At 36.4% G+C, this 14,311-nt stretch overlaps 3 protein-coding genes across 3 annotated transcripts in view; all 3 read right to left on the reverse strand.

Moving 5' to 3' along the window:
• The window catches only part of LOC113685519 (elongation factor G, mitochondrial), a 119,543-nt gene extending 110,328 nt beyond the window's left edge, over positions 1 to 9,215 (reverse strand). The window contains exons 1-2 of the mRNA XM_089210274.1: positions 9,155 to 9,215; positions 7,311 to 7,385 (exon numbers count right to left, since the gene is read on the reverse strand). Coding sequence (XP_089066400.1) covers positions 7,311 to 7,355 — 45 coding nt within the window. The 5' untranslated portion in view covers positions 7,356 to 7,385; positions 9,155 to 9,215. The remainder of the gene's footprint in view (positions 1 to 7,310; positions 7,386 to 9,154) is intronic.
• LOC149043479 (elongation factor G, mitochondrial-like) lies at positions 441 to 13,986 on the reverse strand. The gene is made up of 5 exons (XM_089210291.1): positions 12,987 to 13,986; positions 12,613 to 12,645; positions 10,395 to 10,508; positions 1,595 to 1,717; positions 441 to 875 (listed from the first exon to the last, which is right to left on the reverse strand). The coding sequence occupies exons 1-4, from the start codon at positions 13,041 to 13,043 to the stop codon at positions 1,667 to 1,669; spliced, it is 255 nt and encodes an 84-aa protein (XP_089066417.1). The 5' UTR covers positions 13,044 to 13,986; the 3' UTR covers positions 441 to 875; positions 1,595 to 1,666.
• Positions 2,910 to 6,400, reverse strand: LOC149043480 (elongation factor G, mitochondrial-like). The gene is made up of 4 exons (XM_089209933.1): positions 6,294 to 6,400; positions 5,170 to 5,286; positions 4,890 to 4,963; positions 2,910 to 3,150 (listed from the first exon to the last, which is right to left on the reverse strand). The coding sequence occupies exons 1-4, from the start codon at positions 6,398 to 6,400 to the stop codon at positions 2,945 to 2,947; spliced, it is 504 nt and encodes a 167-aa protein (XP_089066059.1). The 3' UTR covers positions 2,910 to 2,944.
• Positions 13,987 to 14,311: the final 325 nt, after the last annotated feature.

The following is a 14,311-nucleotide window of genomic DNA, read 5'->3' on the forward strand; positions in this document are numbered from 1 at the left end:
GTTGCACGGAATTCTAGTAAATCAGGTTATTTGTTATTTTATTTTCTTAGTGTAGGTAGAAGTAAAACGTTGCATAAGGTAACCTAGTGTTAGTTTGTATATTTATATTCAAATAAAAGATCCGAACTTATATCCAAATGCCGTCACGAAAACAAGTTTTATCTAAAGAACATCTGACGCTTCCCCGCTACAATAGACTTTTGTCAATATATTCACACCTACTGCCTCACTGTCCTTCACTAATACATCCACATCCATTGTAATTTTCGCTTTTTCTCACCTATTATATTACAACAACCCATTGTAATCAGCAGTTGTTGTTTTTTTTAGCAGAGACCCACGCCTGTATTTCTTTGATTTACTTTGTGAAATATGGCTTTAGGCAAGTTAAGTTGAATAAAAAGAGATTTATATACATATATAAAGATAAACAAGTCACATAATAGAAAACGTACATCTTTATTTTGCACTATCGATTATCGATAACCTAAAAAGAAAAACAATTAATCACAATTTCAATTGCTGATTTACCACGAAGGCAATTGCAATGAAAAAAAAAGAAAAAAAGGCTGATAATGAAAAGCAATGATTATGGCCCTAGGTCCAGGCCTTTTGAAGATCTCTAGCAAAAGAGCACAACTGTCACAATCAAAGAACCCATGACAGTGTTGAACAGTGTGGGAAGAACAGCTGATACTCCAGCCTTTGCGTCCCATCCGGGTCCAGTGTACCCCAGCTCTTTCCTCTGTTCCACCATCCACTTGCGGAGAGGCTCAAAGTATTCCGATAGAGCGCCAACATCCAGTGTTTCACTTCCGGTCAGTTTTTTGAGAGCTTCCGGCCAAGGCTTGCTTTTTCCCATCTTCAGCATATCCCTATAGATTGAAGGAGGGAAACGCCATTCGATACATAACGTTTATTGCTTTCTTCATGTGCGGGTTATGAAATTGAGATTTATAATTGTTAATAATGGTAATAATAATAATAATAATAATAATAATAACAACAACAACAACAATAACGTATCAAAGAAATAATTTTTGGGGGACAAATAACATAGCATGGCGGTTAATTTCCTGGAACTGATCCTGACGACACTTTTGAACAAAACGGGACATAATTAATCAGAGTCTCCCGATATCCAATCATTGTCGAGTTTTGCTTTTTCTGGCCTCTTCTATGCTAATTTGAATTCTTAAAAACGATTTGGAGCTTTAATAGGTGTAAAAAATAATCCAGTGAATAGTTTGTTGATAAATGAATGAAACGACGACGGTGACGCCGAGGAAAACGTCGGTTAAAAAAATGAACTTAGATTTTATACTCTAGAGTCATTTAGTTCGTTTCTCGCTTTCCAAACTACCTCGGAACTGAATATGGAACACAGCGTTTAATTACAAATCGAAATTTAAAAAATAAGCCGTCATCGTTCACGTTCTCCGGACAAGGCAAAGTTTGGTCGTAATTAGAAAAATAAGTATCACATCCACAAGAGATAAAAATATTTTCATACTTCTCAGTACAACAGTGGTTCAGCAATAGCTGAAGGAACAAGCATATCAGCAAAAAGTAACACATCTTTGTCAATATTTACCCGATCTTCTTTCCCGCTTCTTTAGACTCGTAGATGGAGCAGGTATGTAAAGGTCCCGTATGTCCGGCTGCCTCACAGGCGGCCTTGTGGAACTGGAATTGTAGCACGTAGCTCATAAAGTACCTGAGCAATAAAAATAAAAAAAATTAAATTTGGTCAGTGACACATTCATCAGAGAAATATTCTACCCAACACAAGGTTTCTTGAACAAGCCGTCTTCCCGACGTTTAGCTTGAAAAACGAAGCGCGATAACTTAACGCGGGAGACCAATATGAGACCCGACCCATGCCTCTCTCCTTTCCTCAGTCCGCTACATTTCACCAATTGAACGCCTGGAAAAGGAAACAATTTATTCTCAGTCATCCTTGTTTCCCTTTAGTTCATCCTTTCCTCGTTGTCGTTTTTCTATTCTCACAAACTGTTATCTGTCCAATGAAAAACCATGCAGATTATGAATTCAAAATTTCCATCGCGCAACAAACAATGTACGACAAACAAGGCACCGCTGATGACATGTTTCGAGCTATGAAGAGCAACCCTTTTTGAAAAACTTACCAACCTGAGGGGAAACGAGAATTCCTTCGGATTATGGAGAGTTCGAGTTATTAAAGGTTTGGGTTCCGCGGTGAAAATTACAACGAATAAATGACGCCAGGGGGTTCGAATAACAAAAGCCGCCCTGAGGAGAGAGGCGTTGCCCTTCTCTCCTCCCCTCACGTTTCGATGGGGCAATTTAACCAGTTAAACTAAATATACGGTCTCGAAATCATATCATAGATTATTTCAACAGGATCGTGCATGGCGAAATAATCAACAATTATTCACCGAAGTGGAGGTGAAAAGTGGTGGATATTTACCGAGCCGCGAAGCAGCTAAGGAAGTATCTGTTACTTCCAACGACAATCAGGCGAATAATTGTTTTAGCATATACCAAACAGATATAAAAAAATTAGTTTATTGCTTTCAATACATCGAAAAATGCTCAGAAATTTAGCTCTTGAAGCGCGATTTTTTTTTCTCAGCAACTCGGAGGTGAATAGTAATTACTATTTACTTCCAAACTAGCCAATAAGCGCGCTCGCGGAAAGTACAATTCACAGGTGTGGTTTATACTTAGATGTTATCTGACGTTTTTCAAACAACTGGCTTCGGAAAATATACATGCAAAGATGTTTGCATTTGTTATCACAACTTGTCTGGTGGAGATTGGCTTCCTAACCCCACCCCCTTCTGGCCTCCCCTCACTTCCCCCGCCAGTCGACTGTGAAAGGGATCAGAATAAACTTCCCTCCCACTGGCTACAATACCCACCTGATGTATGGTGTATTAGCTGGAATGTGTTATTTGCATCAGGGATCAAAGTCATTTTCTGTCCTTTCCACAGCAGGTTCCATTCCTTGGTACTTAGTCCTCAGTTCCCACCACGCGGTATTGTAATTCTCCTCAGTGATCTTACCGCTGAAAACTTTCCATCTCCATTGGTCGATCATGACTCCGAGAGGAAGGAAAACCACCTCACGCAGAGCCATCTTCATCAAGGCGTTTATGTCGGATTCTACAAAACGAAGTTCAAAGAAATAAAGCTTGTGCTTAAATTCATTCTGTTCACAGCTGTTTATCCAGCCGGTAAGCTAGTAAGCGTAAGTCTCGAAAGAAACTGTGGTGTTCCGTCGGTGGGAGAGTATAACAAGGTAATTCGGTATAATCAACTGTTGATAACGGTTGATAGCGCGAATTGCCCACCCTCAAGAGTTTCAAAGCTGACAAAAGTTGATAACGTAACTTGGCCAGCGTTAAGAGTTTCAAAGCCGACGTTTCGAGCGTTAGCCCCTCGTCATTCGCTCAGACGAAGGACTAACGCTCGAAACGTCTGCTTTGAAACTATTAACGGTGGCCAATTTTACGTTATCAACTGAGTTGATAATAACAAATGGTCTTGTTAGAATCAACAGTATTTGTGTTATATGTTAAAAAAGCAAAATGTCGTTGACGGTGATATAATCTGTGCGTCTGTCCTCCTATATATCATGGGCATGAACCACTCAAAATGCTCATATAATTCAGCGTAACATAAAGAGAGAGGAAATCTGTCGAATATACAGCTCAATCCATCAATCCATACACCAGCCCTAATATTTTCAAAACACCTACAATTAATTGTTTCCCCGTTGGTGGTATTTCTTCTAGAAATATCTCCGCAAGAGTGTCATGCACATTAGCTACAGTTTCTAATGATTATAAACCACAGTACTTAACAGACGGTAAAAATAGCATCAGGCAGAATGGTGCAAACTCTTTGTTATTGAACTGCCGGTAAAAAGGGGGCTGTTGTGTTGCTACAGCTACCTAATACTACATAAGTAAAAAGATAGTAATGACAGCTTTTTGAAAACTGTTGATGAAAACGTTCCTTTGAGTTCAACAGTCAGTGGTAACTTTTACAAGGTGTTCATTAACCCTCTGACTCCCCAAAGTGATTACCATGAAACTTCTCCCTATAATATCCAAACATTAACCAGCAAACAGGTGATGAGAATATTCAAACTTATCAAGTAGAAGCTGCTAGCACCAAGTTCTCACCACAAATTTACAAGGAAATGTTACACCGCTGGAGGGGAGAATTAACAATCAGATCTTGGGAGTTAAAGGTTTCAATCACTGGAGAATTCTTCACTTAACCCTTTCACTCCCATGAGTGACCAACACAGAATTTCTCCTTACAATATCAATGCAATATCAACCAGATAGTGATGAGAATAAAGAAAAATATCAATTTGGGGATAATTAGTTGATCCAATACTAAATTCTCTGACCTAACATTATAAGAATTGTATGGTTGACAGTAAGGAGAATTACAAATTTGATCTGGGAGTTAAAGGGTTAAGCACTTTAACACACTGACTGAAAAATCTAATAAGTAATTCTTGTTACTGTCTGCCATACAATTCTTATGATGGACAATTCTTACGATTAAAGAATTTGGTATTGGATCAACTAATAATCCTCTCATTGATATTTTTCTTTATTCTCATCTCAGCCTAGCATTGTATTGACATTTGTTGGGAGATTGGCCCAGAAGATTTTCCTCTTTCTCTCGAGCTCTCATCCAATCCAATTCAAAACTTGAAATAATCAGGACTTAATCAATAGCATTTTCCAATGCTTAATTTTACTTCATTTCATGTTGAGTTCCCATTGGCTCCCTGTGATATTTTCCTTTGTTCTGATTGGCCATTGTAGTGACTCACACAACAAGTGCTATAAGTTGAAAAAGTACTCAGATTGTACATGTACCTATCAGCTCCTGTCTTCTTGTTGTACACTTATTGACCATGTCTTCTGGGGTGACACCTTCTACCCCTTTGAACCTGTTAGTTAATAATTTAAATCATCAATAGTTGTTTAACAATGAAAGAGCCAATTATCATATTTCAACTATATTTTTTTGGAGATTTTTAGCTCAAGTTATGGCGTCTTAAGAATAGCTGGATCAGGGTTATTGAATTTCTAACCTTGTGATTGGCTAAACAGCTAAATAAAAAAAAATAGAAGTTACAAGAATGAATAATCTTACCCATGATTTCCCTCAAAGTAATAAGCCTTCCATCGCACAAGGTCAGCGACTCCTTTCACCTCAGATTCCAAACCAATTGGCAATTGGGTGAAGGCTGCAGTGCGTTGTAACTTTGCTCTGGGGAAATAATTTTTCACTTATTCTAATAGGAAGTTCCTTTGATATGCTTTGTGGAATAAAAATCAGCAATAGAAACGAACAATTTTTTCACCTCCTCAAGTCATTTTCAAATATCAAAAATTAGCACATAAATGTAATAGTTAAAAAAAAATAAACAGATGAATATGTAACAAGCATCTTCTCAAATGTAGTGGATGATCTTTTCTATTGTTCTTGTCAACTCTTGAAAATTTCAGTGTCAATCCAATCCATAGTCCTAGGAATTCAATTGTAGCCTCACAATTGACATGTTTAATGCCACACTGTTCAGGTCATTTTTTGCAAACATTTTGTTCTGTTTCTCATTTGTTATATCCATATATATTTTTACAATGTTCCTTCTTTAGGACCAGAATTTTAACTCTTTTATAACAAAAAAATTTCCACATTCTTTCCCCTATCACCTATTCTGTAGACCTTATAATTTCAATCATTCTCAGGGATTTTTTCAGAAAACCCAGGGGCTTCACTTGTTTTTCAAATTTCGGCCAGATATGATCTCCTCTCTGAAGGAATTTAGGTGTTGATGTAAAAATTTGTATTGATAATCAATTATCCAAAACCATTTTTAATAAAGCACAGTGCTTGGACTGTAGTCATTTTTCCAACACAAATTCAAATTAGAAATAAGTGCCATAAGACATAAATGATCACACTACAATTATTGCACACTTAACAATTTTAGGAAACCTAATAACTCATCTGTAAAAAAGCTCGAAGAAGGAAAGGCACTTTTTTCCCATTCAAAATCTAAATACTACACTACCTTAAGAAACTGACAGTGCTAAATAAATTACTTACAGCTTGCTGTCCTAATTTATAGATTTTTTTCTTTCCTTTTTTTAACATAGTAATGTAAGGTAATGTAGTATTGTTATTGTGCCACAATAAAAAGAAAAAAAAACCTTGAAAAATCAATGAGAAATTTTCCCTTTCACTCTCATAATTTGGTTTTTTAGCCTCACATAAGTCCAAGCTTCAAAACCCCTCTCCCCCTAACTGGCAATCCCTCACACATTTGAACCTTTGAAGATGGACTCATAAATATTCCCACAACACTGCAGGTGTACATGTATGCTGCTGACAAGAGCTTTTACTTTTCACACACATAAACATCATAACTACATGTTCATCTGTTTTTGATAACAATTCAAACTGTAAATCCTTTATGATTACAGTGGGATACTCTGTAACAAAGCTGTGACAAGTTCAGAAAAGTACCTTAAGGAATGTATAAAGAACAGTATGGAGAATATGCATCCTGATGTTAGGGAATAAATGGTTGATAGACTCACCTGGTGTGTCAATAATGTTGATGTTTGTATCTTTCCAATTGACATACAGTATGTTGCTGCAGACTAAAAAAACACATATAACACACAGTTGTATCTTCTTGAAATATATAAAGAATATTATTTCATTATGCAAATAATATTTAAACACCAAAATTTCTGCTGTATCTAGGACATAGCATCTTCACTATGCCCTGTGAACATACTACGAAAGATGTAGCACTGTTTCTATGGTAAACATATAAACAATCTCCAAATTGTATATTCCAAATATTTTTTTTCTTGATTTACTATAACAAATCAAATGTCACCTTGAATTTAACTTTCTTGGGAGTTTTAAAAAGATTAAAAACAGATCTCTCTAGCCAGGCTCAAATTCAACTGTGGTTCATTACATATATATGAATATCTTACATTTGAAGTCACAATGATGAACACTATTTAAGCAGCAGTGAAACAGTGCCTGAAAAAAATTCCTGCCTGTATATTTGAACCCATTACCTCTGCAATATAAGTGTAGTGCTCTACCAACTAAGTTACAGGGCTGTAACAAGCCAACTGGGAACTGGTCATTTTGTTGGTTTGTAATAAATCCATTTAGTGATCAATAAATGACTGTGATTATATGAATGTCATACATTTGAACTGTAGTTAATTAAATAAATCATAGTACTGTTACTTAATACCAACCTGTATGGTTATTCCTCGCTGTCGTTCCAGATCCATGGAATCCATAGTGGCTCCTACATTGTCCTTACCTCGTACCTGGTTAGAAAATAAGGATGAATACCAAATAACCAAATCTAATGCATGGATATATCAACACATCTTTCTTGAGCCAATAATTTGTTTCTCATCAATAAGGAATAAAAAACCCTGACATATATTGAATTAAACCTTTAACTCCCAAGATCTGATGGTTAATTCTCTCCTCTAGCTGCCACATATTTCCCTGTAACCTAGTTATGAGAATTTGGCGTTAGATCAAGACAACAACCTGTACCTGATAAGTTTGAGAATTCTCTTTTTCTCTTTGCTGAATGAGGTATGGATATTATAGAGAGAAGTTACATGTTAATCACTCCTGGGAGTTCAAAGGTCAATGCTTGTGAGCTACAATAAGATTATGTATCTTGTCTCTTCTCATTTGTTTGTCATAAGAAGTCTGATCATACTGGTGAGAGTGGTTCCCTGAAGGACTGTTGTTGGTAGAAGTGACTCAAGTTTTAACACATAAACATCATAACTACATGTTAATCTGTTTTTGATGACAATTCAAACTGTAAATCCTTTATGATTACAGTAGGATACTCTGTAACAAAAGCTGTGACAAGTTCAGAAAAGTACCTTAAAAAATGTATAAAGAACAGTATGGAGAATATGCATCCTGATGTTAGGGAATAAATGGTTGATAGACTCACCTGGTGTATCAATAATGTTAATGTTTGTATCTTTCCAATTGACATATGTTGCTGCAGATTAAAACAACATACATATATACAGTTGTATCTTCTTGAAATATACAAAGAATATTATTTCATTATGCAGATCATATTAAAACACCAGAATTTCTACTGTATTTAAGACATAACATCTTCACTATGCCTTGTTAACGTTGCTATGGCAACCATGTATACAATATCCAAACTGTATATTCCTGAGATTTTTGTTTCTCTATTTACTACAGCAAATTAAATGACCTTGAATTCTACTTTCTTGGGAGTTCTAAAAAGATTGAAAAAGGATCTCTCTATCCAGGCTGAAATTCAAACATGGTTACATGTGGAAGAAAATCATATATTTGAATTCACAATGATAAAGCAGCGGTGAAAACAACACCTGTAAAAAATTCAGGCCTATACATTTTAACCCATGACCTCTGGGATACCAGTGCAATGCTCTATCAACTGAGCTACAAGGCTATAACAAGCCAACTGGGAGTTGGTCATTTTGTTGGTTTGTAATAAATCCATTAGTGATCAATAAATGACTGTGATTATATACATTTGAACTGTGGTTTATTAAATTAATCATAGTACTGTTACTTAACACCAACCTGTATGATTATTCCTCGCTGTCGTTCCAGATCCATGGAATCCATAGTGGCTCCTACATTGTCCTTACCTCGCACCTGGTTAGAAAATAAGGATGAATACCAAACAACCAAATCTAATGCATGGATATATCAATGCATTTTCTTGAGCAAAGAATTTGTTTCTCATCAAGAAGGTATTAAAAAACCCTGAGATTTACTGTATTAATGCTTTGGAGCTACAGTGAGATTATGTATCTTGTATCTTCACATTTTTTTGTCATAAGAAGTCTGATCATACTGGTGAGAGTGGTTCCCTGAAGGACTGTTGTTGGTAGAAGTGACTCAAGTTTTAACAATACCAGTGTGTTACAATATAATCTAACAAACAGAAAGAATGCTATACTCCTTTAGACTTCACTACTTTATTAAACAACTTTTAATATTTTTGATGCAGAGCAAGTCCAACAGGAAATACAGTAATTATCCTCAATAAACTTACTTAAGCCCACAACATTCTATGTCTTGCCTCACCACTGACACAAACTCACAGTTTTCTCCAAAGTTCCTTGAATTAAACAATCTTCACAGTAGCACTCTCTCTCTGTGTATAGCTTTCCAAGCAGCCATTCACTTCCAACAACAACAACTTCTACTACAGGACTGAGTCCTTATAGACATTTACAAAGTATTCTAGAACATTCCAGAAACTTACAACACAACTATTTCATTGGACAGGTATTACATCATGACTACATGACCTAATGAAATGTTCTGTTATGTTCCATGGAATGCTTCTCAGCATGACAAAACATTCTTACCAGAAAATGTCTAGATACTTATTTCTACAGTCACTATCCATAACAAGTGGAAGTCATAAAGTCATAATCATTTGACACAAGTGGTGACTTCCACCAAGGTTGTCAAATCATCGATCTTTAATGTCAACAGCAGTCCTTTCCAGGCCTACTCTAACCCAGACAATCAGACAACACAATCAAATATTATTACTGCAAGTTGTCAAACCTTTGCTATTTAGAAATAATTGATTGCAGAAGCTGTGGTTTAAACTGTACATCAACTTGATATTAACTAAGTCTTTGTTTCAGAGATATTATCAGAACTCTCTTCAACCTATGGAAGTTTGACACCTCTTGAACTTTTAGTAAATTTCAATCCACAACACATGTTGAGACAGGGCAAAAATCACTATTTGTATAATCACTCAAAACCCATGGGAAATTGGCTTTGAACTGTTTCAATATGTATCAAAATCCATTTAGTGAAAAAAATTTTTTTTGGTCTTGTCAGAATTCCTATCAACCTACAGAAGTTTGATATCACTTAAACTTTAAGTAAATTTTGATCCATAACACACTTAGGAAAAAAACTGCAGTAAAGATTTCAACAGGAAACCACAGGGCAAAAATCATTATTTGTATAATCATGCAAAACCCATGGAAATTAAACTTTGAACTGTTAAAACAAATATCAAAGTCAATTAGTTAAAGATTTTTTTTTCCTCTAGTCATGAGCATGGCACTAAAAAAAAATTTAGAATCCTTGTGAGGAATAGAATCTCAGACCTTCAGATTCACCACTTTGATGATCTACTACTGAGTCACAGAGACTTTGCTGTGAGCTCAATTGTTACAAGGTCCACATGTGAGATGCATCCTGCAAAGTAAGATTGGTAATGTTGAAAGCATTTCTAAAGGCAAATCAAAGTCCATTGTTCTCACCTCATGCATTTGACTGATTCTTCCAGTATAAAACAAAAGTCTCTCTGTGAGTGTGGTTTTTCCAGAGTCAATATGGGCAGATATACCAATATTTCTGATTTTTGACACATCCTTCTGTCAAAAAAAGGAGACAATGTTACATGTATGCCCAATGTACACAGCCATGCCCAATTCACAAATTGAAAGTGGTTTAGCATGATCTGTACTCTTATCGACAATGATATTCGTTATCACAGAGGTCAAAATTTGCTACAGACTCATGCGGCCCAGCCAGGTGAATCAGCAAAAACTTTTGAGCAATGTGATGATGAACATCATTGTATAGAGACCATGCTAAACCCCTTTCAATTCCTTTTTTACCACAATAATGATGTCAAACAAAATGATTCTTTCAGTGATAAAGGCATTGCATGACCAGTTGATGCAAGCAGCGTTGCTCATGCTCTTATCAACAACAGCAAATTGGCCAATCAAATTGCAACATTACTGCTGATCGTAGAAAAGAAATGTTTCGAAAATATGCATGGCATCCAGTAATAAAAAATTCCCCAATTTCAAGGGCCTGTATTCATGAATGAACACAAAGGAAAAAAATTTAAGTTTTTGCTAATTAATGTTAGTAGTAGCTGGAAATAGGGTAAAGTAACAGGAGAATATCATTCATTGGGAATAAAAGATAAGGCTGTGTTTAAATGCTAGGTAGCCAAATATTTTCACAGAATTTCTACTGAAAGATTATTCTTTAGAGTATCAAATATTAGTTTAGAAATATTAATTAAGTAGTTCCAAAAATTATTTTGGCTTTTTACTATAGAGCACAAATTATCAGAGCAGATGCATACTATAAAATTGCAAGGTTTTCAACAACTCTAAAACATTTCTCACCTAGCAATTTCATAGGATCTAAGTAAATGCTTAGAAAATTTATTCTCTAAAACACCACAATAATTTTTGGAGTAGCTTGGCATTCCTAAACAATCAGTAGGTTTGCAAGAGAAATTTTGGGGAAAATCAACATTACTTTACTTTAGTAATAAGAACTTGGTGTTTCATCAAGATACCAGATAAGTTTGAGTATTCTCATTAACTGTTTGCTGGAGAATGGATGGATGTTGAAGGGAGAAGTGACATGTTAATCACTTCTGGGAGTCAGAGGGTTAATGAACAGTCTGTGAATGGATGGATGTTGAAGGGAGAAGTGACATGTTAATCACTTCTGGGAGTCAGAGGGTTAATGAACAGTCTGTGAATGGATGGATGTTGAAGGGAGAAGTGACATGTTAATCACTTTTGGGAGTCAGAGGGTTAATGAACAGTCTGTGAATGGATGGATGTTGAAGGGAGAAGTGACATGTTAATCACTTCTGGGAGTCAGAGGGTTAATGAACAGTCTGTGAATGGATGGATGTTGAAGGGAGAAGTGACATGTTAATCACTTCTGGGAGTCAGAGGGTTAATGAACAGTCTGTGAATGGATGGATGTTGAAGGGAGAAGTGACATGTTAATCACTTGTGGGAGTCAGAGGGTTAATGAACAGTCTGTGAATGGATGGATGTTGAAGGGAGAAGTGACATGTTAATCACTTCTGGGAGTCAGAGGGTTAATGAACAGCCTGTGTATGGATGGATGTTGAAGGGAGAAGTGACATGTTAATCACTTCTGGGAGTCAGAGGGTTAATGAACAGTCTGTGAATGGATGGATGTTGAAGGGAGAAGTGACATGTTAATCACTTGTGGGAGTCAGAGGGTTAATGAACAGCCTGTGAATGGATGGATGTTGAAGGGAGAAGTGACATGTTAATCACTTCTGGGAGTCAGAGGGTTAATGAACAGCCTGTGAATGGATGGATGTTGAAGGGAGAAGTGACATGTTAATCACTTCTGGGAGTCAGAGGGTTAATGAACAGTCTGTGAATGGATGGATGTTGAAGGGAGAAGTGACATGTTAATCACTTCTGGGAGTCAGAGGGTTAATGAACAGTCTGTGAATGGATGGATGTTGAAGGGAGAAGTGACATGTTAATCACTTCTGGGAGTCAGAGGGTTAATGAACAGTCTGTGAAAGTTACCACTGACTGTTGAACTCAAAGGAACGTTTTCACCGACAGTTTTGAAAGACTGTTCCTTGTAATACAATAAATAAAATATATACATTTTTAACCCCGGTGAAAACGAAGTAAAAAACTGTCGATCTCCTTGAGAAACTTGAGCACTCACCGTTGCTTCAGAGGCAAAAAACCGAGCCTTCACCTACGAAAAAAAAGCATTCGTTCGTAAGATTCAGGATTAATTACTAACCAAAGGAAACAAATACGAGCAACTTGTACTCCCTAATATCATATTGAACTCAATCTGGATTGATTATTTCCCATATTAATCAAAATACGAAAATAATCAGTTTAAAACCATATTTTGATTTTTTATTCTCTCGTTCTGTAACTTCTATAACTTTCTGATACGATAGTCCTAACTGTTTGAGAAAGATGTACGATTATGTAAGCTTTTCACTTCTTCGTGACTGAGGATTCTCGTTTAGTAAAAATTAACAAAAACTTAAATTACGGTCTAAACATCAAGGTTGTAAATCTTACATTACGAGAAAGAAGACGAAGTCCAGATCGCTGGATCAACAGTGTCGCTAAACCCATTATTGGAGCTAAAACATCATAGTCCGTATATCTCAGGGAGTCTTTCAAAGTAATTTCTACCAGGCGCACGTGAAAGGAGTTTGCGCATGACCAGATAATGACTACTGCTGTTGACCAGTTTTGTGGAAAAAAAAGGAAGCCGGCTCCAAACACATACCACGTGCCATATCAAAATGTACATTTTAAAATTTTTACTAGAAACTTCAATTTATATTTATTAGTGTTCCCAAGAGTAACCCTCCCTTCATTGGCTTTATGATACGACTTCTATGATACGACTTTTAAGATACGACTTTACGCGCCGCCATTTTTAAAAACAGCTGAGTAACCAGGCCTAATACCCGCAGAGTGCGCGGTTCAATTTGGTTCTTGTAAAAACCAGAAAACCATAATTTGAATCAAGAATAGTTTTACTTGTGACTCCGTCTCCTACGTGTAAATACAGATCACCAAAAGATAGATCAAAGTGACACTATGATGAATTCGTGGATATACTGCACAGAATACATGGTACCGGATTTAACTAAAAGCCAATGACCCTGAAATTTCCAGAAATATAATTGAACAGTTATTCCCACAAGAGTCGCAACAAATTCATCAGCCATATTCAATTTAATAAATCGACACTCTTGGTCTGTACTCTTATCTACAACGATATTCATCATCACAGTGGTCAAAATCTTGTGGACTTACTTGGCTGCGCCTCGTGACTTCGCAACAAAGTTTGAGTAAAGTGATAACAAGATCTGACAAATATCGTTGTCGATTAGAGGACTGACCACGCCAAACCACTTTCGACATATTTGTTACCACAATATTGACGTTGAATAAAACGATTCTTCCAGTGCGTGACTAGAGTTCGTGACTGTGCTCTTATCGACAACGGCATTCCTACAAGTTGCGGTAAAATTTATTATATGACCCGTTCGGCCCTGGGTGCGTAATCGTAAGGCCGAAAAACCATGGAGAAAGACGACGTGAAAAAGCGGTCCGGCCCTTGTGTACCTGTACGACTTGATTGCAAAAAGGGAACGAAACATTGTTCGCTGTTGTTGCGAAAAAATGAGTGGCAACAGTAGACAAAAATGAGTGATAAGTCACGTCTTCCGATAAATTGTGAGTTTCTTGCTCAACCTGTGTTAAACGGTAACCCCAATTGAGGTCTCTACAAGTAATTCGTCTGGAACTTAACCTAACAAAGCTGGACAACTTAAAAGAGGATGACTCATTTTTATAATGACTGATACAGTGTAATGGCGGACAGTTAA

Source organism: Pocillopora damicornis, chromosome 6, assembly GCF_964200805.1.
Source record: "Pocillopora damicornis chromosome 6, jaPocDami1.2, whole genome shotgun sequence".
Taxonomy (NCBI): domain Eukaryota; kingdom Metazoa; phylum Cnidaria; class Anthozoa; order Scleractinia; family Pocilloporidae; genus Pocillopora; species Pocillopora damicornis.

Excerpts from the sequence above, each read along its gene's own strand:
- LOC149043480 (XM_089209933.1), bottom strand. The coding sequence starts at position 6,400 with ATGTACACCTGCAGTGTTGTGGGAATATTTATGAGTCCATCTTCAAAG. Across the intron at positions 5,287-6,293 it reads GTTTTGAAGCTTGGACTTAT|AGCAAAGTTACAACGCACTG; the intron begins GTGAGGCTAAAA and ends TTATTTCCCCAG. Across the intron at positions 4,964-5,169 it reads TACTTTGAGGGAAATCATGG|GTTCAAAGGGGTAGAAGGTG; the intron begins GTAAGATTATTC and ends ATTAACTAACAG.
- LOC149043479 (XM_089210291.1), bottom strand. The coding sequence starts at position 13,043 with ATGGGTTTAGCGACACTGTTGATCCAGCGATCTGGACTTCGTCTTCTT. Across the intron at positions 10,509-12,612 it reads TTTTTGCCTCTGAAGCAACG|AAGGATGTGTCAAAAATCAG; the intron begins GTGAGTGCTCAA and ends TTTTTTTGACAG. Across the intron at positions 1,718-10,394 it reads GAATCAGTCAAATGCATGAG|GTACTTTATGAGCTACGTGC; the intron begins GTGAGAACAATG and ends TTTATTGCTCAG.